Below are 27,194 nucleotides of genomic sequence, written 5' to 3'. Positions count from 1 at the left end.
CCTAAACCGCTGTTACGCTAAGTTCGAAACCGCTGTTCGTATAAACTTCGTGCTTCACATCTATTTCTTTTTTCTTCACCATATGTGAGGTGAATATCTGCAAATTTTTCATACATGTACTCCGCCATAGCATTCATGAAAAGTTACGGATGATGTTATCAAGATAATGCATGAAGCATTGATGTTGTGCCATTTTCAAGGACACTGCTTGCTGTGACAGGCTTTCTCTGTTTTTGTTTTTGTGATCGGCTGATTGGCGTTTCTCAACTAAGACCAAAATGCTGCTTCTTCTGAGTGCAAATTTGCATATGGTTAATTCTTGATAGTCTTAGGAGATAATCTTCTTGTTCTTCCATGATGTGTTTCTGCCTCTCAGAGTGGAATGCATCTCTAATGTTGTAAGGTAATTTTTGCTCATCTGGATGGGTACTATCACCCCTCTTAACTTGTAAAAGCAATTTAAAATCACCCTGTATATGAATTGATTATTGTTGAATTTTATATTAAAGCAATTATTGAAATGTGAAATAATTCCAATGTCATTGAAAAATATAAATTTCTATTTAAAAAAATTCATACAATTTAGTATTATATATTGAATGATCAAATAACTAAGCAAATTTCAAGAATAAATTACTTTTGTATGTGTCTTACCTTAAGAAAAAATAAAAGCAATAAGACACACCTGGCTCTCTCTCTCTCTCTCTCTCTCTCTTTTTTTTTTTTTTTTTTTTTTCAGATTATGATTTCTGTTTAATGCTACCCATGCATCTATCTGTATGAAATTTCCACTTGATAAAATGCTATTTTATTTCCATAATTTATTTTTGGGAGTTAATTTAATATTTATTTTTGGGTTACTTTATTTATATAATGGTGTTTTCCAAAAATAGTGAAACTTCAGAAATTTTATTTTTTTCCAAGCCATTTTTAAAAGTACATTTGTTGATTTAGGAGTTTAATTCTATAAATAATTTGCCTATTAAAAATAATGCATGCTAATTGATACAGTATACATGGCAGTCTCTAATATTTTGGTTTGGTGTGTCTCATGTAAATTAAACAGCTAATTTAAATAACAAAGGCTACTTAAATTAGAATTTATGACCTTAAAAAAAATCTTAATTTTATTATGTAGAGAAAAGTCAATGGAATTTAAGTGCAGTTCAACAGAAACTAAAATGCATCTTGGGCATGTGCATTATCAATCTTAACTTGGAAAGGTGGAGAAATTCTCTTTTCAGTTCATTGTCAATAATAATGATAATAATCCTTAATCCTAAAATTTAGTATGCCATTTACATTTCTGTTCAATTCAATTTTGTTTGTTTTTAGTAACTTAGCATAAGACATTATTATAAGCGTACATTCTCATATCTAATGCATTGATAGGTTAGTTTTTGAAAACTTAAATAAATACAAAAGGAAAAACTTGGAGAAACACTAAATAACAATGATTTTATGTTCTTAATCCTTTATAAGTCAGCATTTCACATCTTTATTTACAGCACATGTTTAATTGAATAAAAATTAACTTTAATGATGCAGAATGTCATTTTGTAAAAATGATCTGTGTTATGGTTTCAGTGTTACTCCTAAGATTTTCAGAAAGCATGAATTATTATTAATGTTTGATTGTTCATATGTTAAATATGTCTCTTGGATTAGTTAATAGTTTTTCCCATTGCTTATAAAAAGAAAATACTTTTTCATCATATTTTTTATAGAAAACACTGTCAAAAATCAAAATGATGAAGCCTTGATAATAAAACAATCTATTTTAATTATCTAGTTTTACATTAAATTTCAAAATTTTTGCAAGTCTTTCCAAACATGCAAAAGCAATAGAAAACTGAACTCATTGTTCCAAATTCAGCATCTGAAAAATAAGTTAAGACAATATTAATGGTGTGGATTAATGGTGTCAAAATATTAATGGTGTGGAAAATGCTATATATATTTTTTTAATTTTTAATAATACAAGTGAAGTATTAAATATTAAATTCAAATGCTAAAAGCAAAATTGGCACAACCAAGTTTTATAGGAGCAATTAGTAATCTAGCAAGTGAATTTAATCTTTATGCTACATGTGCCAATAAATAATACACTGGTATAATTTGTTCCCTTTCATAACAATGCAAACAATTACTTAATAACAAAAAGTTTTTTTCTCATTGTCAGATCAAGTAATGAGATGTAACATTCATCTTTATTTACTGTTACAAATTATATAACAAACAAAAATAACTAATAGTATGCCTAAAATATTTTCCACATAATTCCTATTTTAACATTAATTTTAAAGATTACTTAATACTAAGACAGACAGCCTCCTCAATACCTGAGAAGGGACATCTTAATGGTGACAACACCTTTATGCAAGTCACCCACTAGAAATTTTCATAAGTGTGCCCTTACAAAAAGGTTTCCCTACCCTTATGGAAGACAAATTTGTAACTTGTAAGAAACAATATTTATAAGTTTTCTGCATAGGTAGCAAACTTTTGAATTAATTTATTTTGATATATTGATTAGCAAAACAAATGAATTATTTACTTAAATAACAACACTTTACTTACAATTTACTTATATTACAGACATAAAAATGCCCATAGAGGAAGGTATCCTTTTTCTATATTAGAAATTAATTTGCATAAGAATGCAAAGATCTTTATACAAGGTACTATTATGAAAATTTGCATAATTGTAATTATAAAATTTTGAACATGGACTGAATCAAATAAAAGTACTGACATCATTATGAAAGCATTTCTCCAAGAATAGTAAATGGTATTGAAATGACACCGTTTTCTATTCTAAGCTCATTATTTTTTATTAATTTTTAAATCCTAAATTCCATATAATAATCTCTGAGATATGTATATTTATATTACTGATATTACCCTTAATCTATAAAGTTTTTACTAAAAAGGAATACAGAAAGATACATTAAATCAAGTTTAATTTGTAGAATAGAAACAGATAAGCAAATTTTCACAAAATGAATGATTTTTTTACCTCATTTGATAATACTTAAAAAATTAATTATTAGTCCCCCTATTAGAAGAAGTTCCCCTACAGAGTTATAGCAGCGCAACCTCTTACTATAATTATGTGATGCTCAGGAGTATAACTTCGGTTATATTTGAGTCCTCCCTCATATTATAATTCAGTTTCAAAAATAATTTAGTGGTTTACCTTTTTATATATTTCCCTACATGTGAGGCATTTTGTTTTAGTTTCTATCAGTGGAAGAAGTCTTAGAAAACCGATGAATTCTGCAAAATGGTAAAATTCTTGTTATTTATTATTCTTAAAGAATTTATTCTGCCTGTGTGTTTTTAATTTTTTAGAATATTGAAGAAGTCTGAAGTAGTAAATTTCTAGTTTGATTTTAATCTTTTCATTAATTGATTCTAATTATAATTTATTTAAAGTTATAAATTATTGAAATAAACTAGTAGAATAATCATTTCATTAAGCACAAGATTTTTACATACTATGAGCAGTTAATTTAGCCATATATTTAAGTATCTATACTTGTTTATGCTCTGCTGATGTTAGCCAAATATTGGTGACTAAACTATCAATTGTTACGTGTATGAATAACAGGTAATGATTTTGCATAGATCAGTTACAGCCATTTTACAGAAAATCATTAGAATAGAATAGTAAATAATAGTTATATAAACTAAACAAAAAATTCACTTGTTGTTTTATTTCTATTCTCACTCATTTTGCGTCTGTGATAAATATGTAAATGTAAGGGAAAACTAGTTGTTATCAGAATATTTATCTCGTTAGTAGTATGTTTATGTATACAAATTTTGTGCAGTGCAATAGATTCTATTAGTTCCGTATTTTATGCGGGGACAGCATTATTTCGAATGAAGGCAGGAAATTTTTATTCAGCAGATTGTATTTCTTATATTATTAATTTAATATTTAAAACTGAGTACTTTATTTTGCACTTATAACTTTCGTTTGTTTTTTATGTCTTTGTTTGTAAGGAGTGATTTTAAGTATTAAAGAATGTATGTGTGCATATCTATCTAAATGTCTATATATACATACTTTTACATAGAGATGCATAAATAAATATGCACACCTTAGTTACATATTCCTTTATATTCATGCAAATGGTGCAGATATAAATATTTAGTGATTAAGTTAATAAATAAATTTACTATTTGTCTTTGCTCATAAGCTTTGAAGAAATCATTGTAGAGTTTTAATTTAATTTTAACCTTGAAGTGTGTAACCTTATTTAATGTAAGACCTACCAATGAATTAAGATTTCCTCATTGAGGAATTATTTAGTCTTCATGAATTTTACACCCTAACTCTGTTTATTATTATCTATACTTTGTTTATTTTTTTATTCCAAAACGTAATCTACTTTCTGGATAGCCCTCGTATAATGTAACACCTGCCACTAAACAAAGATTTCTTATGCCTGAACTAGGAGAACATGATTTAGTTAATTATAACTAAAGTTATAAAGACTATATACATACTTTTGATATAAGTTTTTTTACAAAGCTCTTTCTAAGCAAAATATGGGTGTAATTTTTTTTTAAATCATGCGTACAGAAACATAAGGTAGAGGATTTATGCAAGCAACTTGCTATAACTCTTTGATTATGCCACATGAAAAGTTACCAGTCATTGGTAACTGTGAATTAATGAAAAATGATTGTTTGGCTGTCTTCATAGCTCATATGTACCGTTATGTTCATAAATAAAATAAAAGAAAGAAAAAATTTTATCTTAAAAAAATAAATAAAAAAACTCTACATGACCAATATTTAAATTTTTATAGCCAGTAGTTACTATTTACCAGATTATCCACCATGAATTCACACCTCATATGAAAAGTTGTCATTCATTGGTGACTTAGCGAATAGTGAAAAATGATTGTTTGGATATCTTCATGGCTCATGTGTACTGCTATGTTTATAAATGAAAATAAAAGAAAGAGGACATTTTACATATATACATATATTACATATATATTTTTTAATTAAATTCAATTTATTCTTATCTATATATATATATATATTGAAAAAGAAAATGTAAAGTGAATTGGTAATTAGATGAAAGACCTATCTGGTCTCAAAAACTTTTGCGCATAATGCTGCAAAAAGATTTGAAAGAATAGTAGTAGGTAGGAACATTGCAGCTACCTTGCTAAAAAGTTACCAGGAGCTGTAGCTCCATGAAATGTTGTAACATAGTACTACATAGACAATAAGAAATTTGCCTGGTAAAACTGGAAAAACTGTATAAGCGCGATAAAATTGCCAAATTTTAGTGCTGGAAGACTTGCTATTGCATGAAAAAAATTAATTAATCTGACTGTTGTGAATGTGAAAAGTTAACTCACATGAAAAAAAGATGGACGGAAAAAATATATGTATATAAATCAGGAAGTTACAAAAACATGGATTATAAATGTCAATATATAAAATGCCTATACATAAAACATTAAAATTAAAATTGCCAATGTATAATATGCCAATACATAAAAATTAAAATCAAAATTAAAAAATAATAAAAAGACACAAAAAGCATAAAAAACTAGCTACAAAAACAATAATTAAATAGCGGAAAATTGGTATATTAGCCCACTCGTACTCTCAGTTGGCTTTTCAAGGGAAAAAAACTGATCTACGAAATAGGCTAATTACCATTACGCATTTCGCCGAAACAGACCATTGAAGCTCTTGTTTAATGCGAAAAAAACTTTATACAAAAGTATATTAGTATTTCCGAAAAAATTCTTTTGGAATAAATCCTTTTTAGTAGCTCCACTGCTCTGTCTCTTTTTCCCGACACGTCCGCTGAAAAACACATTAAGGTGTCAAAGGCTATTATGATTCCGAGCGATGTAAAATCAAAATCAAAATCAAAGTAGAAAAATAATAAATTAAAATAAATAGCGGTCTGCTATTAGTCAAAATACACATCAATGTACGGGCTGGTCCTAGAAAGGTGCTGTAAACAGATAAAAATGTAATCGACATTGTTAAGTAAAAAAATGTAATCGACATTGTAAGTAAAAAAAAAAAAAAATTTATTCAATTTAGTAAGTAAAAACATTGCAGGGTCTTATTAGGACCAAAAAACTTATACTAAAAACAAAAAAACTGACCTGAAAGGTTCCGTCCTCAGCTTCCGGAAAATTTTTTTGGAAAAGGGCGCAAAAATCTTTTCTTGTTCAAACCAACCTTCCTTATTGTATAATGACGTCATCGTGCGAAGCTTAAAACTGAAGAGGCCAATGGGCTGAGAGAGAAAGTTGGCCGGTCCCCCTCTTTTTTACACAAGGGGGTGACAAATGAGAAAAAAACACGGAAAAACTCAAAATGGCGTCAGTCAAGTTGTAGGAAGAAGAAAACTGTTAAAAATAAGTGAAAATGGCTAATTTCAGCTAAAATTACTTATTTTTGGCCACAGAAAGAAAGTGTAAATTGGAAAATAATCATCTGTTAATAAAAGTCGTCATTCAAGCTAGAGGGCTGTCAAGCTACTATGAAAAATGAAAAGGCCCGATTTTGTTAATAAAAGCAGAGTCTGGCCTTCTAAGTAATTTAAAACTATTACATAATAGTATTAAAGTAGAGTGCCAAAAACTTTGGAGGAAAGTAAATGTTTGAAGAAGAATAAACTGTATATTTACATTTATACAATTTTTACATTAGATAATCTGAATTAGCCATCCATCATCTGCCCTCCAATAGGCTTTAAGCAGAAAATTTCATTATCCAAAACTAATTATCTAAAAATTGGTAAGGCTAATGCCAGCTTTTTTTAAAGTATTTTTAATTATTTTCTTAGGAATTTGGTTATTTTTCAAAATTGTGACGAAGTAGAGTACTTCTTCTTGTAAGTGTTCTGTTGTATTACAGATCCTTTTTATTCTAAGAATCTGTGAAAAAATTGTGTTAATGATGATTCTTTTGGAAATATTAGAATTCCAGTTTGTTAACTTTAGTGTAGAAAAAGTGAATTCTCTCCTCTTGTCGTAGACTTTAATAAAATTGTAATCAATGATATTAAGGTCAAGGTATACTACATTATCTTGCACCGTATTTATTTTATTTAGCTTTAAGCTGGTTGGGTAGATATTAGCTGCTTCTATTTTGTTATGGTTGTGAATGGCTATGATATCATCAATGTAACGATAAACGTGTTGAAAAAATTTTTGTTCTGCTACGTCCAGAGATCGGACAAATGTCAATTCTCTTGTGAAAAGAAATAATTCGCAGACGGAGCTCGAAAAATTTCCACCCATTGGGATCCCTTGTATTTGTTTAAAGATACAATTGTTAAAGAGAATATAATTATTGAAAAGCATGCTCGTAAGAAAAAGTTGCCATTTTTCGTTATTAATTATTGTAGAAATCTGAGGAATTATATCTGGTAGAGCAAGTAGGCTGGTATAAATTTCTTCAAGCGGTAAGGTAGTATAAAGGTTTTCGAAATCATAGCATTGTATATGGTCGATTTTAATTGAATTAATTGTCTTAATTACGAGTTTGTTACTTGAAATCATCCAGTTGCAATGCAGATCTTGAAAATCATAGTTATTAATCAAGTCACGTATTAAACGAAGTTTTTTTGCAAAAAACGAAGTTTTTTTGCATCCAGTTGCAATGCAGATCTTGAAAATCATAGTTATTAATCAAGTCACGTATTAAACGAAGTTTTTTTGCAAAAAGATAATCTGTTTCTTTAAGATAACTTTTGGTACTATTGGCAATGAACCTGAATTTAATAGGTGACTTATGAAATTTTGGAAGGGCATAGAGATTTGCGAATCTGTTATAATATTTCCGTGGATGTATCTTAAGTCTTTTATGTAGTGCATTAAATTTATTGATAAGAATTTTGGTGTTGGTAGTAATTTTTTGGTAAGTGCCATTACTATTTAGTTCTTTGTGCAGAAGGTCAAAATAAAAGTTTTTTCAGAGAACACTAAAATTGTTGCTTTGTCAATTTTGGTAATGATAAAATTATCTTGTAGTTTGTTGGTTAGATCTAAGAGTCGTTTCTTATTGTGTAGAGAGTTGAAAGAAGGTGCCTTGAAGAGTGAATGTTGAAATTCTGTAATCAGTGCAGCTTTCCATTCTAGAAATGTGGTAGTAGGTAAATTGGATTTATTACTAGCTAACATGATAAGTTTATCAAGATCTTGATTGAATTGTCTGAGGCAAAGATGTTTATTGATTCTAAAAGTAGGACGAAACTTGGTGCCAAGTTGTAAAAGGTCTCGTAATTCTAAGTCTTCAATGATGTTAAGATCTCCTGTTATCACATGTTGGTGGAAAGGATCGACATATTTTTGGTAAAGAGCCTGTTGGCAATGACACATGCAATTTTCTTGAATCTCGTGGTGGTTGATAACTAGTTGATCTAAGTTCTTTTCAAATTTAAAGCAGGGCTTAATTTGGAGTTGTTGCTCAGGAAGCAAGTGTTGATATTTTTTGAAAATGTTAGGTATTTTTAGTTGATCGTAAGAAGGGTGTTTGAATTGTACCGTACAAAACAGTTTTTTGTGAAAAAAATTGCTATTTTTTAGCTTAAAATTGCAGAAGTCTATAATTAAGTCTTTTATGATTTGTAAACAGCTAAAATTTTCATTTACGACTTTAATTAGATTCCACAAGGTAACATTCTTAAATGTATGTAGAAGTTTTATGGCATTCTTAGCAAATTCATTATGTTCAAGGAAGGAATGAAGATTTTTAATTATTAAATTCAGATCTTGAGTAGAAAAAAATTTTTTGTGTTTGGAATCACCTCCTCTGGTACCTCTGGTCGTAATACTGCTAAAAAATCTGAATTGTCCATATATTGAGACTTCTGTCTGTCTGTTGGTGGTATGACTCAGATAAGCATTCAGTCCGTAAGGGTAAAGTGACTTTTTTTGAAGTATGTATAAGGATTCCTTAAAAAGTCTAATTTTAGTATTCGGTACAAAATCAAGCACAGTAATTTCTATGTTATCAAAATTATGCATATTATAATGCTTGAGAATAGCTGTATGCTGATTATTTTTTGTGAGATTATTGCTATTATTTTTAAATTTTTTAATATGAGATCTATGGTTATTAATTCTGAGGTTGAGAGGGTTTTTAGTCTGACCTATATATGTGAGAGAACATTCTTTACAGGTGATTTGGTAGATACAATTGAAAGTCTTTCATAGTGATTGTGTCTTATTAGTATTGGTGGGAAGTGGAGTAGCATTAGCCTTACAAGTTTTACAAAGCTTGTAGTTTTACAAAGTTTTACAAAGCTATATATATATATTTAAACAAATTTAAATTTAATTTTTAACAAATACGTATAAAAGTAAAAAAGCAAATTTAAATTGTAAAGAAAGGAAAAAAGCCAAAATAATTTTTAAAAAAATGTGCAAACATGTAAAAGATTTAATTCTCGAACTAATCTACAATATCATTTAAATTCAGAAGCATAAGCAAATCAAGTGCAAAATCAATCCATGAAAATAAATTTACTAATTTAATAAATTAAAATTAAATTAAACAATTTTTTTTAAAAAGATGCATATGTGAATGACCGTTGAGTAGGCAGGAGACAGACTTAGCAAGGGGAAGTTGCCTCCAAACCTAACTCTTCAATCATTCAATTCGTGTTTCATCATTCATGCAGGCAAGGGTAAAAGTCAAAACCAAAAGTAATTCCAATAAAGTGGTACCCCTAGAAATTAACATTTAAGAATTAGTTTTCAATGCAAAATCTGAAAGCTTTCAGATTTTACATTATGCCCGAAGAATCTGTTTTAACCTTTTGTGTGTTACCTTTATTTATTAAATGTTCTTTGCATTTAAACCATAAAATCCGATTCAACAGCAATATTGTGAAATAATTTTAAAATGAGCGTCTTTAGAATTTCTGATACATAGTCTCCAAAGGCACAAATGAAATTACCAGGAGCTAAAAAAAATTTTTTTTTTCTCCCGTGCAGTTTTGTCATTGCTCGCTTTGAAATAGTGGAGTTTTAATTCAAAATTTCGTTGAAGTGTTACAAAATATGAAATCGATAATAGAATTAATTTCAAATTCCAAATTAGGGCTTCCAGATGCCCATATTCAGTGGAAGATTACGTTATTCAAAATTTGATGGCTTTAGGTACCATTGTTTTATATGATGCAAGAAACACACATTTCTGTAGATTCTTCATTGTTTAATTTATTTGAATATAACACAGGGCGATAATATTTGGTGGCAACAATTTGAAAAGCGAACCAACATTTAAAGTTTTCAATGCAAAATGCCAAAACAAAATCAATAGCCCTTTGGGCTTAAAAAAAAAAAAAAAAAAAAAAAAAAAAAAAAAGCCCAATATTTAAATTTTTACAGCCGGGAGGTACTATTCACCACAGTATGTACCATGAATTTGTGTGTACGTATACGCATACAATTTGAGCATGTGTTGTTGGCTATTGTCACCTATAGACTCGAAAATATACCAAAAATGCAGAAATTTTACTGAATGCTGAAATCAGATAATCAGAAAATACACATCTTGCTTTGCTGTGAAGTGAAATAAAGCTGGAAATAGTGCTTTCAATACATTTAGTAGTTCACATATTAGAGTTAGTAAGAATATAAGATGATGAATGAGTGTAAGGTTGAAAATGAGTATAAGATTTTCAGAGATTGCAACATTTCATTTTTGTCAATTCATTTGTGATTATTGTAATCTGGCATTCCTAAATTTTAGATATTCATAGGAGGTTATACTAAATTAATTTTAACTATATAAGTATCTTAAAATATGAAAGCTGTTTTAATTTACTTTTTTTCCCAATAAATAAAAGTTTTATTTTTATAGTTTGGGTTTACCTAAATATTTTGATGTGTCAAGAGAATGTAATTCAAGTTCAGATCCTGGATTAAAGCCAAAAGTAAGAACACATTTTAAAAAGTATATTCTACTGTAAATTTTTAACAAAAATTATAAAATATTTTTAGTTATATATTCTAAAGCTGTGCATATTAGTTCAATGTTAAAATGATGTTTCTCTTTTAGCTAATTAAAAAATCTTATAACAGAATATACTGCTACAATTATTCTTAATGTGTATAATATAATCAATAGCAAAAATAAATCACAGTCAGGCTTCCCCCCCCCCTCCTTAAAAAAGGGGTAAGTTTGACTTTGGTATAAAAAGTTAGGCTTTTGTGAAAAAAGTTGAGTTTTATAATCAAAAATTGTCTGTGCATAATGTTCAGCGTGAAACTCCAGTTTACCATTGTAAGCTTATAGATAAATAACTTCGAGGCCAAAATTGTAATGTAAGTAATCATTTTCCTCCTCAAAATAAAGTTCTTAGGTAAGAATGGCCTTCCTTGTTAATAATTAATATTTTTGGATTCTGAAGTTTTCATAGTAAAATTTAATATTTAAATCCATGTTATGAATGAGCTTTTATAGCAGTAAGTTGTAATTTCTTTCTGTTAAAAGGAATAAACTTCAGTATTTTGAAATAAATGATTTTTTTTCCTTTTAATTATCATGAGAAAAGAGATGTAAATATTTATATCAGCACAAAATGTAGTTGATAACTCAGATGATTTATTAGTATCTATAAATGCTGCATAGAAAATCATTTTGAAGTAATTAAAACTTTTTATTTAAGTAAAAAACAGCATTAAGGAATAAGGGAAGGAGTACTTCTATAATATGTATGTTTACATTTCATATATCAACTAAATATATTTACTTAATTTTGATTATTATTGTACTTTCATATGACTGTACAGTGAAACTTCGTTTGACAAATTTAATTTTTTCTTGAAGGCCATTTGTCATCTGGAATGTTCATAAACCAAAACTATTTTCCCCCACTGGAATTTATGTAAAATGGATTAAACCATTCCTCGACCATAGATGATAGCTTATTTAAAATTTAGAATGTTACCATCTGCACGAATTCATAATTCAAAACCAATAGAAATCTTTCATTCTAAGATAAGAAAAAGTAAATACAATATAAAAGAGATAAAATAGAGGAAAATTTAATTTAATTTTACGTACCTGTATGTAAATGAGTGAACAACCTAAGTGGAACATGATGAGAAGGAGGATATTGTTTGAATAAGGAGTTCTCTTCTGTAAGAACACCATGTAATTGTCTTTGGGCAACTTCTTTTATCTTTTCCTTTGTTTTCATAGCCCCACTCAACTTTGCTTGAGATTTGCTGAGCCCGCATTTCACTCAAAATTTGTCCAAAAGCATTTGTCTACGTTGTAAAATATTTCTAAATTGAGACAGAGCTTTACCATTAAAAACACTCATGCTGTAGTTAATATTTGTTGCTTTATCAGAGTTACATCGTTCCATGAAACTTTTTATCTTACTCCATTTTGCACAAATTTTCAATATCTAATAACTAAATTTATCTCTCTTTCTTCCTCATCCTCTGAAGGCACTTTTTCTTCAGTCAACCTTCATTGCTGCTTCTAAAGTTGTTTCAACTCTTTCTTGTTGAGCTCATTTTTATTGGTCCACTAGTAACTTTTCCATATCTTCATTGTTAATTTCCAAGCCTATGGTTTTGCCTACAGACTTAATATTATAGATAGCATAAAATTGATCAAAGCCCTCAAAATCTCTGCAATGCAACACTATCTGGCCGTGATTTCATGATCCTGGAAGTCACTTGCTGCCTTAATTTATTAATGAGAGTTAAGCAATAGGAAACATTAAAATGATATTTCTAGAAGTCCCTGAATGTTGATTCTGTGTCAAAAATTATCTCAAAACAATATTAAAATCATTTGTTCCTGACCTGAGTGTTTGTAACTCGAGGCACAGTTCATCAGACAAGTTCTTGTTCAGTTAATTTGTTTGTGAACTTATTTATTCATTATGCTAGATGCTTAGGATCAGAAGCTCCACTATATTCAATATAGGAAGCCACAGTTTATTACAGTGATTCCTCATTACTGATGTTATATTTTGCTTTGTTATTATTATTTCTACTACTACAGTCAGAAGTCGTTAATCCGGACTCGTCGGGACTTCGGCGATTCCGGATTATAGATCGTCAATTTAAATCTGGTAAGATGGCATGCAGAAATTACAAATTAAAAATATGAAACAGTAATTTATGAAATAAAGAGCAATTATGATGTAAAGGGTATCAAAAATTACAAAAAGAAAAAGCTTAATATTTATTTGTTTACTTTATTAAACATTTCTTTCAATGTAAGTTGTTTAAGTTGCTTTGTTTCATGTGATAATACTTTCTCTTTAATTCTATTAAACAGACATAATTTCTTGTTTAGTTACAAAGTTCCGCTGTTCAAGTCCTATAATTGCTGTGTCGAGAATACTGACTAATTTGTCAATCGAAATTTTTTCGTTTTCAATAACCTCTGTGTCACTTTCTTCGCTATCGGAAGCGAATTATAATGACGAGGAACTTGATTTAAATCATATCAAAGACGGAGTACATCGAAATGAAGTACTACATTTAGTAAGGAATTATAAGCCAAATAAAATAAAAACATCTGCCCTGAAGATAAGGATAGTGCTGACAGATCAACTTCCAATTCATTGCGCCCCCCCCCCCCCCGCAGAGCAGATTAGATAGATCCTTTACATGTTAGTAAATAGTAAATATATATCGGAAATTCTATTTGAAATAATCAAAAGTTCAAGTTTACTTTTATAAAATTGCTCTAACAGTCTGCAAAAAATAATAAGCCGGATCCAATTCGAAGATTAAGGAACACCGCAATCTGCAACATTAACTGAATTAGATAATTTTAGCTTAGCTTATACCGTCCATTATACATTAAATGCGCATGCGTAAACGTATTATGCACATGCACACATGCATATTCGCAGCCGTAAAGGTCTTACGCGCACACGTAAACGCCTATGCGAGCTTTGAGGTCCGGATTATGGGTGTCCGAATTAACGACTTTTGACTGTATTATAATTAGAAAATCTGGGAAAAGAGAAAAATAAATTTTATAGCTGTTTCCAAATCAATTTTTTCAGTTCCTTTAATTACTAAATGATTTGAAATAACTGCTGATTTTTCTAAAGTTCAGTCATATTATTTCTTCCTTTAAATTTTCATATTAATAGTTATATAGTTATACCTTAAAAATTGGTTATATTGTTTCTTCTGCAAATCCTGAAGATCATATTATTCTAATTGCTATGTGTCTAAAATATAAAATATTGATGAAAAATAACTTTCTGTTTTATAGTTATATTAATATATATTTCAATATAAAATCATACATGTATTATCTTACTTAAATTTTATGCATTACCTTTATCTCATACATGTATATATATGTAAGATATAAAAAATTCGATAGCTGCTTTAAGAATGATTGGCGACCTCAAAATTAACTAGTATTCTAGATTTGGTGTTCTTCCCCTAAATTCATCTATTTTTCTTCTAATTTCACTATTATCTTTGGGAAGGCTGAGTATGATATACACGTTATAGGTAATTCTGAAGTTAAAATTACTCGTGGAGGTTCAATATTAGCATAATCCACATCATATTTGTTTTTAGCAAATATATGATTACTTCACAATTTTTGAAATTGAGTTTTAATAATTATGAAGTATATCAATTTAAACATATCATAAGTAAAGCTATTCAATTAGATAAACTTTTTCAAAACAATTTTGTATGTAATAATAGTGTAAGAACTAAGAAATTTGATAATTATGCTGAAAATAGTGAAATTGATGATGATCATATGCAAAAATTGTTAAATAACTATAATCGTATATTTGCTAAAAACAAATATGATGTGGCTTACATAAATATTGAACCTCCACAAGTAATTTTAACTTCAGAATTACTTATAGCTTGATGACCACACCGAGCCTCTCCTTCCAGTTTCGTGCGCTGGAGATAAATAGGTTTGTTTTCCCCGTAGAGTGTTGCCATTACTCCCTTTTAAATCGTTGAGTTTGTTAATCAAAAACTCGTTGAAGTTTTACAAAATATGAAATAGATAATGAAACAAATTCCAAATTTGGGCTTCCAGATGCCCATGTTTGGGTGGAAACGTACGTTATTCAAAATTGGGTGGCTCTAGATACAATTGCTTAATTACAATGCGCGAAACATACATTCAGTTGCAGATTCTTCATTATTTAATTTCTTTAAATATAATATAGGGCACTAATATTTGGTGGCAACAATTTGAAAAGTGAATCGGACATTTATAGTGAGCCTACGCAAAATGCCAAAATGAAAATAATAGTCCTTCAGGGCAAATTGCCCCTTTGAATAAGATTATATGGTATTTCTCCCACCTTCTTAGCATGCTGTCATAGTGTAGTAGTGAGCACGTATTCAAGAGGTCCCTGCTTGGATTCCCGACGAGGGCATTGCTCATTTTTCATCTTTCATGCTTACCCCCCCAAAAAAATGCCTAATGTCTCTATAGTGGCACCCAAACAAAAAGGGTGGTGGATGATGATTCTCCACACCCAGGATTTGGTGATTGGGTCTCCTAAAAACCCCAATCGCCCTTTAAAAGTGAGAGTATATAAGGTATTTCTCCTAATGGTCTGCACGCTGGGGGCATTATATAAGGTATTTCTCTCACCTTCTTAGCATGCCTTTGTAGTGTAGTGGTCAGCACGCTGGGCGCATATTCCAGAGGTCTGTGGTTCGATTCCTGGCAGAGGTGTTGCTCATTTTTTATCTTTCATGCTTCAAAAAAAAAAATACCTAATGTTTCTACAGTGGCGCCTGAACTAAAAGGGTAGTGGATGATAATTCTCCACCCTCAGGATTTGGCGATCGGGTCCCCTAATCCGCAGTCACCCTTTAAAAGGGGAACTATATAAGGTATTTCTCCCACCTTCTTGGCATGCCTTCATAATTTAGTGGTCAGCACTCTCGGCGCGTATTCGATTCCCGGCGAGAGCATTGCTCATTTTTCATGTCTCCCAGCTTCAAAAAATCCTAATATCTGTACAAGGTTTTTATATGTATCTAAATGCTGTTTATTTAAATGAGATGACATACCTAATGAACTTAAAAATTTTCTTTATCAGATAACATGAAAAGTTCATTATATTTGTCTTCAGGCACATCATCGAATTCTGTTTCATCTTCTCAATCACTGTTATGCTGATCCTTAAATAGATAATTATCTTCTGTTTGCCGTGAATTATGTCTGGTTTTAATTTCATTCCATGCTTTTATTATACACTCGCACACTGTTTCTAAACAGACATAACACATTTGGCCTCCTTTTGTAAATGTTTTTTCACCTTGTAACATCTACGTATTTCACTTTCGTTTTAATTTTTCTTTGAATGATTAATTGATACACGCATCTAAAGGCTGAACTAATGGCATTAATCTGCCTGGAATAAATGCCATGTCTGTATTATGCTCTTTCAATAATTTCTTCGTATTATCTGTTAGATAAGACCTAAAAGACTTTCTGGATTCTTTAAGGTAAAAGAACGCTTTTGCGAAAAATTTCTTATCCACAATTTCATATTCTTTTTGTCCATCTATCTTTTCTCGTGAACACGAATGAAAACACCATTTGGGAAATTACATTTTGGCATCATCTTTCTTTTAAAAATAACCATGGGTTTTAATTTTGAACTGTCTGCTACGTAGGAAGGCACTACAGTGAAGTGAAATCTTTCGTGACCTGTTGTTATGTGAACCGTTTTTGTTCCTTTCACATCAATTGTTTTATTTCCTACCATACCAAACATTACAGGAGTTTTATCCATATTTCCAGTATGTGTCAGTAAATAATTTTTTTGCCCTCATAGGTCAATAATATATTTCTGAAAACTAGTCAATTTAGTATCCAAACCTTTTGGAAGGCTTTTTGAAACTTTTTTTTTTTTTTTTTTTTTTTTTTTTTCTCGTAGAACTAAATTATTCCATGCCATAAATCCACTACACCAACTTCAAGTTGCTTTAAGGTTTCCACTTTCATTTCCATTTTTTATGGCTCACTTTGTACTATTTCTTGGTACAATTAATCCATTCTAGCTCTTTTCTAAAACCCAATTCTTAGCACTTTCTTCTAGGAAAGGCCATTACGTTACTCCTTTATGCAAAGCACATTTATTCTTTTGCATATTAATTATTGTGACATAATTTTTCTTCCACTCACACATGAAGCTTTCACCAGGACCAAATATCCTTGCTGCAGCATGATTTCCCTTTTTATTCGCAAAATGAATGGCTTTGCATTTGAAACCAGAACTGTGTTTGTTTCTTTTCGCGGGAGCCATATTTACTACTAAAACACTAGATCAATTGTATTTCAACTAATGCAAGTGCAATTTACTAAAGCCTTTGATTTTCATTCGACCTGAAAACATAAGAGCATTGCACATGTATCTTTAAGGTTTCTTCGTGAGGAATTGGGTATGCATTATATGCCAAATATACCTAAAAATTAAAAAATGTAGCTTGAAATTTTAGATGTGCGTTATATGCCAGAAAATACGATATATATGCATACATCATATTTAAAAAATAGCATGCATATACACTAGTGTGCAAAGTTTAAGTAACAAATTTATTTTGCAATATACAATCACAGAATTGTTGAAAAGGGCATTAGCGTTCAGAGAGTGAAAAGCCAACGCAGTAGAAAGGTGATGCATATGCAAATATCATAGAGTATGTCAGGATATGCGAAACTCGAATTGTGCACCCAGTGTAAGACAACTTTAAAAGAACAAAGGATTGCACATTTCCAGCCATTCTTCTGCTGGCAAAAGTGAGATTGTGTATGCGACATGGCTACAAGAAAACATCAGGATCCCTTTACACGTGGTAAAATAACTGGCAAACTAGAAGAGGGGCGGACTTTGATGTCTGTCACCCAAGTGTTTGAAATTGATAAAAGTGTTGTTTCGTGAGCTTGGAAAGCATGATGACAGGTACAGCTATTAGAAAGGTTGTTAGTGGATGGCCAGGAAACACTTTTTGTTTCCTGGCCATCCACTAACTGATTACTGGCCATCCACTGACTGATACATCACCTTGCAGGTAGAATGAGATCGAAACTAGACAGCAGGCAGCATTGCTCAGCAGTTGTGTATGGTAACATTGCTGAGCAGTTCCACATGGCTACAGTAAATTAGGACATCTGGGGTACACAGGGGTCTCAGTTTACTTTGGCCATTTGACATCATAAAAGGGGCGTAGTCACCTGATGTCCTGAATGCTGCATACCTTTGACAGCAGCCCATTGGCAGCACCATTTACAATGGCATAGAAAACACACAGACTGGCAATCTCATTGAGAATTGTTTTAGTCGGACAAACGATTCTTGGTGCTAGTTAATGTGAAGAGAGATAGGGACATACTCTCATCCCACTGACATCAGGCAAAGGGACCATTGGGGTGGGTTTGAATTTCTAGAGAAATGAATGAGAAGATGTGTTTTATATGTAGATTTTTAATTCAAAGCAAAATTCTACAAAAAATTGATGAGTGAAAAATTGGAAAATAAATCAATACATTGTGTTTTATATTTATCATATCATATGACCTTAAAATGGTAAAATATTTTTAAAAGGTTATTCATATAGTTCATAAAGTTTACATTTTTTCCAGATGTATCTAAAGATTCTTATTCGTTATTATTATTCGTATTTATTATAAAGTGATATTCATATTCGTGATGTATCTTAATCTTTATTTATTTATTTATTTTAAAGTCTAAATCACTTTTTTATTATTATTGAAAGTCTCTGGAACCCAAAACAGAAGATGAAGATTTACTTGCAGGTGAGTCATAGACAGAGAAGTTTTATTAAGTCGTTGTTTATGAAAATTGTATTCAAAATGTAAAATGTTTATGTTTCTGTAGAACCTGGATAATTTTTGTTTAGACAGATTCCAAATTATTATGTGGATATTATTTTATCAAGATTTCATTTTCATTTTTTACTTGCAGCCAAAATTTTTAATTTAAAATAAAAAGAAAACAATTAAACACTTACAAATTAAGCATGCAACTAGGTAATATAAGTTTTCATGATTTACTACTGGATAATCTTGCAATAAAGGTAAAAATGTATTTGAGTTTTATGTATGTATGCAAAATTCAAAATTACTATAAATATATATAAAAAAAAATATATTACTACTCATGTTGCAGATTTGTTTATCTACACTCGGATGCCTGGGTGGGAAGTATGAATTTTTTTTTTTTTTAAATAGGAAAAAACTGGATTACTTGATTTAAAAAAATTAATAAATAGTAGCATAAAAATATTTTGGCATTAGCAACTTGCAAATTCCAAAGTCACATATAAGCACTTAAATGTAACCTGAAGTATACATACATACAGTCAAAAGTCGTTAATCCGGACTCGTCGGGACTTCGGCGATTCCGGATTATAGATCATCAGTTTAAATCTCGTAATATGGCATGCAGAAATTCTAAAATTAAAAATATGAAACTGTAATTTATGAAATAAAGAACAATTATGATCTAAAGGGTATCAAAATTTACAAAACAAAAAAAAGCTTAATATTTATTTGTTTACTTTATTAAACATTTCTTTCAATGTAAGTTGTTTAAGTTGCTTCGTTTTATGTGATCATACTTTCTCTTTAATTCTATAAACAGACATAATTTCTTGTTCAGTTACAAAGTTCCGCTGTTCAAGTCCCGTTAATTGCTGTGCCGAGAATACCGACTAACTTGTCAATCGAAATTTTTTCGTTTTCACTAACCTCTATGTCACATTCTTCATGTCTTTATCCATTTTTTGCAGCAATTCCACTTTTTGTTTGTTGGACATCGAAACATACTTTCATTTTGTAGATCCTTTGGAAGTTTCAGCATCGGAAATTCTATTTGACATAATCGAAAGTTCAAGTTTACTTTTATAAAATTGCTCTTACAGTCTGCAAAAAATAATAAGCGGGATCCAATTCGAAGATTAAGGAGCAATGCAATCATTAACATTAACTGAAATAGATAATTAGATAATTTTAGCTTACACCATCCGTTATACATTAAATGCGCAGGCGAAAACGTATTCTGCACTTGCGCAGACGCATATGCACAGTAGTCAAGGTCTTACGCGCACGCGTAAAACGCCTGTGTGCATGTGCAGAAAGTTCTTAGCTTTGAGGTCCGGATTATGGGTGTCCGAATTCACGACTTTTGACTGTACTAAGAAATAAACACAACAAAACAAACAAATAAAACTTACAGTTATATCTTTTATATGAATACAAATAAAAAATCAGAATATAAATAACTATAGGAATGGCACATATATATACAATTTAAATGATTTTTTTTTCAAAATAGTTTGTCTATGGCGTTTTCAGAACATAAGCGTTTAAAAAGAGTTTTGAAAAATTACCTTCTAGCCTTTGTGAAACTAAAGCAGAGATCAGAAGAAAGGTGTATAAGACCCTTTATTCAAGCATAAAATTAACAAATGACCCAACTTGGGTTACAGGAAGCCAAAACTTCTGGCCTAAACAGAAATACATAACAAATAATTATTTCAGGGTGTGGTAAGTTAGCCTAACGGCTCACAGAATGCTTTAAGGCATGGGCAGAGTTCTGGTCTATAGTAACCGGCGAGACAAGCCTAAAGGTGAGAACACATCAACGCCCCTAACACAAGTTGCCAATAATCACAGCACAACGTGACCTGGAATAGGCAGACACTTTAAAACTAACTTCGAAACTCTTGCTCAAATAGCACTTCATTCTACCTTAATCTGAAATAAACTCTCGCTATCTCATTTACATTCTGGCATGAAAAGCGTGGCTGTAAACAGAGTGATAGGAAAGGATTTTCAACTTAAAAATGAACTATTAGGTAAAAATAAATAGATAAATCTCACAAGTTTTGACTTCCTGTGATCTCGAAAATTTAATCAATTAAATATGTTACTTAAACAAATGTATTGCCGACATTTCATTACTCTGCATTAATTTTTTCTTGCTGTTGGGGTATTTTTAAAATTGTAATACAAAATAAGGGATCCTTTATATATTTTGTTTGACACACATTTTTTAGAACTTTTAGCTGAATACTCTTGTCTACTGCATCTCGGTTCTCTTCCTTAATTTAAATAAAAATTACTCTGTTCCAGCATACTTCAGATGGTATATTTAAACCATTTAATTAAATTTGCCTTCAACAAGCTGGCAAATTCAAAAATATTTTGTGACTTGCTGTTTTGTGAATAACATGCTTAGTAGCATTAGACATACTTAAATCTTTTACCAATAAATTGTATGCAGAAACTGAACAACCATGAGGTATAAACTGAAAATTTTCTATTTCTCTATTTTTTTGCCTTATCTTGTTTATACTACTGATTACAAAGCTAAAAATTTTACATTAAAATTTGTTTTCACCTCTTTTAATGGCATCATGAGGAAGAATAAGTAAAATTTCATATGTATGTGGGTTGATCAGTTATTTTCACTAAATGTTCAGTTCCATTTATTGAAAAAACACATATCCAGATTATTAATTGATTGTGGATATAAACCATTCATCTAGCATCATGCATAATGTTGGACTAACACATTACAGAATTTCTTGTTTTGTTCTTCATCTGCATATTTAATAATTTACCACTAAAACAAATTTTAGATGAGGTCGTACTATCCAGGATGTAGGATTTCTATAAATTTTATGAAATAAAGGCTTTCTATTCAACAGAATGATACACTTGTAGCATAAAAATTGGATCTACTTGAAGATCTATTTTATATTTTTAAGAATATGTTGTTTTTGCTATATACAGTCAAAAGGACAAGTCGTTAATCCGGACTTTTCGGGACTTCGGCGTTTCCGGATTATAGATCATCAGTTTAAATCGTGTAAGATGGCATGCAGAAATTCTAAAATTAAAAATATGAAACCGTAATTTATGAAATAAAGAACAATTATGATCTAAAGGGTATCAAAATTTACAAAAAAAAAAAGCTTAATATTTATTTGTTTACTTTATTAAACATTTCTTTCATTGTAAGTTGTTTCGTTTTTTATGTGATAATACATTCTCTTTAATTCTATAAACAGACATAATTTTTTGTTCACTTACAATGTTCCGCTGTTCAAGTCCCGTTAATTGCTGTGCCGAGAATACCGACTAACTTGTCAATCAAAATTTTTTCGTTTTCACTAACCTCTCTGTCACATTCTTCATGTCTTTATCCATTTTTTGCAGCAATTCCACTTTTTGTTTGATGGACATCGAAACATACTTTCGTTTTGTACGATCCTTTGGGAGCTCCAGAATCAAAAATTCTATTTGACATAATCGAAAGTTCAAGTTTACTTTTATAGTACTGCTCTTACAGTCTGCAAAAAATAATAAGCCGGATTAAATTCGAAAATTAAGGAACAACGCAATCATCAACATTAACTGAAATAGATAATTAGGTAATTTTAGATTATACCGTCCGTTATACATAAAACGCGTACGCGAAAACGTATTCCGCACTTGCGCACACGCAAATGCGCAGTCGTAAGAAGTCTTACGCGCACGCGTAAACGCCTATGCGCATGTGTCAATGCGGCGCATGCGCAGAAAGTTTTTAGCTTTGAGGTCCGGATTATAGATCATTCCGAATTATGGGTGTCCGAATTAACGACTTTTGACTGTATTCACATAGATCATGTACCTTGTGTTTTGACTCGGGGGGGGGGAATCATCATCAGATTTACATTTGAGATTAGACAGACATGGAAGTGACACCTTTTATTGTACTGAAATAACCATGGAGGTAAGAAAGTAAAGGAGTGGCCAACTGGCACTAGAAGTGAAGCACTGCTTCGAAGCTTCGGTCACCAGATGGGGTGTTCTTTGTTTACATTCAGAAGCTCGCTTGACAGTGTTCTGATGGTATTTCGACACACGACAGTTCCATACAAATCGAAAAAGGGACACTTTCGCATGAAAGAAACATTCATAGTGTGATGGATTTGTATAGTTTAGTGACATTTATGCAAAAATCACATCTTGGTTATTTTTCGATAACTAACAACAGCGATTTGTTATAAACTGATTATGAATTGATATGAATTTGTTTATAAATTTGAATTATGAATTTGTTTTATAAAATTCTAAGCTGTTGAACTACAAAAATATAGATTTTAACATAAATGTTATGCTTAAAGAATGAAAAATACCTTACGGTACCTTTAAAATTGTATACGTTTTTCGATACCCTTAATAGAGTATTCGCTACTTTTATTTTATGTTTCAAATGCCAAAATGTTTTAAATAAAATAAATTTTTTTCACATCCATATATTATTGTAACATGTACCTCTTAAAATTTTTTAGAGGAGAGGCTTTACTGCTGCTCATTTTAAACTCATTGTTTTAATTGTATATATCTGAAAAATAATCACTTTGGGCTTACACGTTTTACTCATTTGAGTTAATTAAAAATAAAATCCTTATTTTATTCCCTTTCAGAAATGTTCAGAGAAAGTTAAGTTCTATTTAAAGTATTTCGCTAATTTCTAATAAGTCTCTAATTTAAAATGAACTGAATAGAGCATTAATTATAAATTGACTTATATTTTTCCATTTAAAAGATGCCTCAGAAGCCAAAAAATCATGTCATATTTAAGAAAGTATTTTAGAAAGAAGCTCTATAAATAGAAAAGAAATAATGCATAATTTTAATATTAATAATACAATAAACTTTGATCTTCATTTTTGTACCTTAAACGAATAAAATTGAATTACCTTAAATTTTTTTTCTAGTGTAATTAACGAAAACTTGTGAGAATATTTCATTCAAATTAAACCATTCTGAGAAAACTGTTCTGTGAAAAGTATAGCATTTAATTCCATTCAGAAAGAAATGTTGTTTTCATATACTTAGGACTCTGAAGTGTTGTAGAAAAAGAAAATATATACATTTATATGTATATTTAATTACAAAATATTTACATCCGATCGCGTCAAAACCCATTGAACTTAATGGTAAATGACCCAATGTTTTGGTCACCACGTAGGGATCGCCAGTGCTTCAGAGCAGGGTACGGGAGAAACCTGTTTAGGGCCACTTTATCTTACTTCCTACCTCCATGGAAATAACATAATTTGTTTATAATATCTTTAAAACAGTTTTACTTCTCTAAAAATTTACTCCTTTCTATCTTTTATATCCAGTATTTAAAATCTCTAAAAATACTGCAGAATACCTTAAGCTGCAATTTTAAGGATTAATTTAAAATGGCTTCAAATTTAATCAATTGGTTGAACAAATAATTTATTTAAAAAATATACTAAAAGCACTGACATCCTTCATATATATATATATATATAAATTTGTTTCACCTTGTTGTTTCTTTAATTTTCCAGGTAGTTTAACTGATGTGCTAAACAAATTATCACTTAGACAATATGTGGACAAATTCCGAGAGCAAGAGGTATGTTTTACTATAAAAAGTAGATAGTCTCATTTGTTATTTATATAAATTTTTATCTAAATTTTTTTGGGGGGGAATATTTCCTTTCCTTTTTCTTTTTATAATTTTTTAAAAAAATTTTTGGCAATTTCAACAATTTTTATTATTTGTGGTTAGTTAAATGCAATTTGAAGAAGACTGATGAGACCTAATGCTTCTCTAAAAGATACATTTTTTATGGTTAACTTATTTTTAATGGTGTTTGTAGTTGGAGGAATGGTCTTGTTTTGCTGGACCATAAGCTGAGTATCATAAAAAAACTACTACGATTCTTTCTGTAAGGATATCAAATATATTTTGCAAATGAGTTAGAGCATGCATATTACTCTTTAGTTGTTATGAAAAAGATATTTTCCTATGGGAAAGTTTGTAAAGTCCTTCAAAGTCTTATGTGTTTCCCAAACAATTCTTATTGCTTAAAAGTCGTTAATTTTGGGTAAATTTAGGAAATGGTCTTTAATTTTGCTCATCTGACATTTCCATGCATTCTGAGTGTGAATTAACTTTTGTATGTGCATAGAATTTAAAAATACGTAACTGGTAACAGAGACAACACAAATTGAAGAACAAGAACCATAAAACTTCCATGAAATATTATCAATGAATCCAGAATTTCTTCAAGGATATGGAAAAAAGAAATGAGCTTAGCACTGGAAAGGAAGAGGATATTTTAAAAAATCTGCCAGTATTAGAACAATTTTGACAAGAGGTGCTTTTCTTTTAAAACCATACTACTTGGCCCTTTTTTGGGGGGGGGGCATTGTTGCAGGTGTACAGTTTTTTCCTGGATTGAATGCACATAGAACTGGTGATATCTTCATAAAATTTATTTTACCAAAAGGAACTTTAGACAAAAATACTTCTGCAACTCTTCTCAGTATCACAGAGTACAATTAGTAATTACCACTTCAAACTACTAAGAACGTTAAACACAATGCAATGCAAAACACATCTAAACAGCGAAGCTAAAATGAAGATCCCTCAATACTTCGAACCCAGCTCTGAACTGAAAACTGATGCCTGAGATGTAAACCAAACTAACGGTGTAAACAATTAAAGAATGCTATAAAAAGAATATTTAAATATTAAACATGTTTTAAATCCTAACCCCTTGGAAAGTTCTGTTTGAAACATTAAACAAATAGGCGATTTATAGTTCATTAGTATTCTTTTTATTTTTTATCATTCTTTAATTTAATTGTTCACATCACTTGTTACATTTTTTCCAATTTCATGAAAAAAGTTTGATTTATAGCTCAGGCTTAAATATTTTCACTTCTTGTTTACAGACACAATTATAGGCCCTACACATTTTTCCTCAGATAGGATAATCTATTAATTATTTTTTTTTTTATCTAAAACTTTTAATTCAGTCCTTTGCAGCTTTAGTGTATTTGGTTTTGCATTTTGTGTCCATTTCAGAGGTAAACACCCAATGGTTCGGTTATACGTTTGCACGTAAAGTATTAACCAATCAGAAGCAAGTTCAGAGGCGGTATTTGCCGGATGGCCAGAGACTGCGTGAGTTGACTCAACTTTAACTTTTTTACGTGTCAGTTTCAGGCATCTCGTATCAAACGTCCAGTTTATACCAGGGTTTTGAAATGATTGCACTTTCAAAAATTCTTCTTGATGGAAAAAAAAAAAGGTCAAATGGATTAGTCTTAATAAAAATTTCAGATTAAATAAAAAAAATGCATACGTTAATAGAATAAATAGCTTTATAAATTATATAAAGGAAAATTCTCAAGTTTATTAGTAGTAATAAACCTTAATAATCAACCATAAATGATATATGGTTGATAATTTTTACAGAATAACCTAAAGCAATAGATTATTGCGAGAAAATAGTGATTGATTTCGAAATCCCAGATTCTGAATTTTTCTTAAAATACAGTGGTGGCCAAAATTGTGGACACTTTTGGAAATTTTTATGTTTTTGAACTTTGTATGTTTATAGAAAATGTTACGTTTCGCAAAATGCAAACTTGTATATATAATTTTAAAGAGAATTTATTACTAAATTCAATACAAAACACAAAATTCAATTATTTGCAATACAAAAAAAAGTTATATGTACTTTAATATAAATAAAAAACACAGTTATGAAGTGGTTTGTAATGTCTAGTTTTCCTGGCCAATCACTTTTCTTGTTCTGAGAACCAATCAAATGTTAGTAACTGCCAGTAGAAGCTGACATCATGTTTACACTTGAAACAATTCATTATTTTGCTTTTCTGTAGAAGGAGGACCTGTTTATTATACACTGCAATTACAAGTAGGAATTTTTGTAAAAATTTTTAATATTTAGTCAAGAAGCAATGACATCAAATAAAAGAGTAGATTGGACACCTAGAAAGAGATGTAATATTACTGTGTTATGATCAGAGATCTCTTTCCCAACAATGCTTCCTTTATTTTTCAGCAGGATTCTGCTCTTTGCCACACGGCCAAAATATCGAAAGAGTAGTTTCGTACAAAGAGCATTAAATTGTTGTCATGGCCAGGAAACAGTCCTGACCTCAATCCTATCGAAAATTTGTGGCACCGTTTGAAAACTGTTGTCCGAATGAGGCGCCCATCAAGTAAAGGGGAACTAATTAAGGCTATAATTGTTTCCTGGCATCATGTAATAACGAAAGAAGAGCTTAAAACTCTTGTCAGCTGAATGAAACATCGATGTGAAGCTGTAATA

General features: G+C 30.2%; 1 protein-coding gene across 7 annotated transcripts in view; it reads left to right on the top strand.

The window, feature by feature from the left end:
* Nucleotides 1-27,194, top strand: part of LOC118194398 (ankyrin repeat and SAM domain-containing protein 6-like) — a 117,893-nt gene that overhangs the window by 86,327 nt on the left and 4,372 nt on the right. For 6 of the 7 annotated variants that reach the window (XM_085816366.1, XM_085816353.1, XM_085816357.1 and 3 more), the window contains 4 exons: nucleotides 3,241-3,289; nucleotides 10,870-10,942; nucleotides 18,771-18,810; nucleotides 24,393-24,460. In XM_085816366.1, the coding sequence (XP_085672492.1) occupies nucleotides 3,241-3,289; nucleotides 10,870-10,942; nucleotides 18,771-18,810; nucleotides 24,393-24,460 (230 nt within the window). Of the gene's footprint in view, nucleotides 1-3,240; nucleotides 3,290-10,869; nucleotides 10,943-18,740; nucleotides 18,811-24,392; nucleotides 24,461-27,194 lie in introns of those variants that run through there. The other variant, XM_085816363.1, reaches the window with a different exon arrangement.

This window comes from Stegodyphus dumicola, chromosome 1, assembly GCF_044657685.1.
Source record: "Stegodyphus dumicola isolate Sdum_Otavi_A_Nest chromosome 1, ASM4465768v1".
Lineage (NCBI taxonomy): Eukaryota > Metazoa > Arthropoda > Arachnida > Araneae > Eresidae > Stegodyphus > Stegodyphus dumicola.
This window is presented reverse-complemented; position numbering and strand designations above follow the sequence as displayed.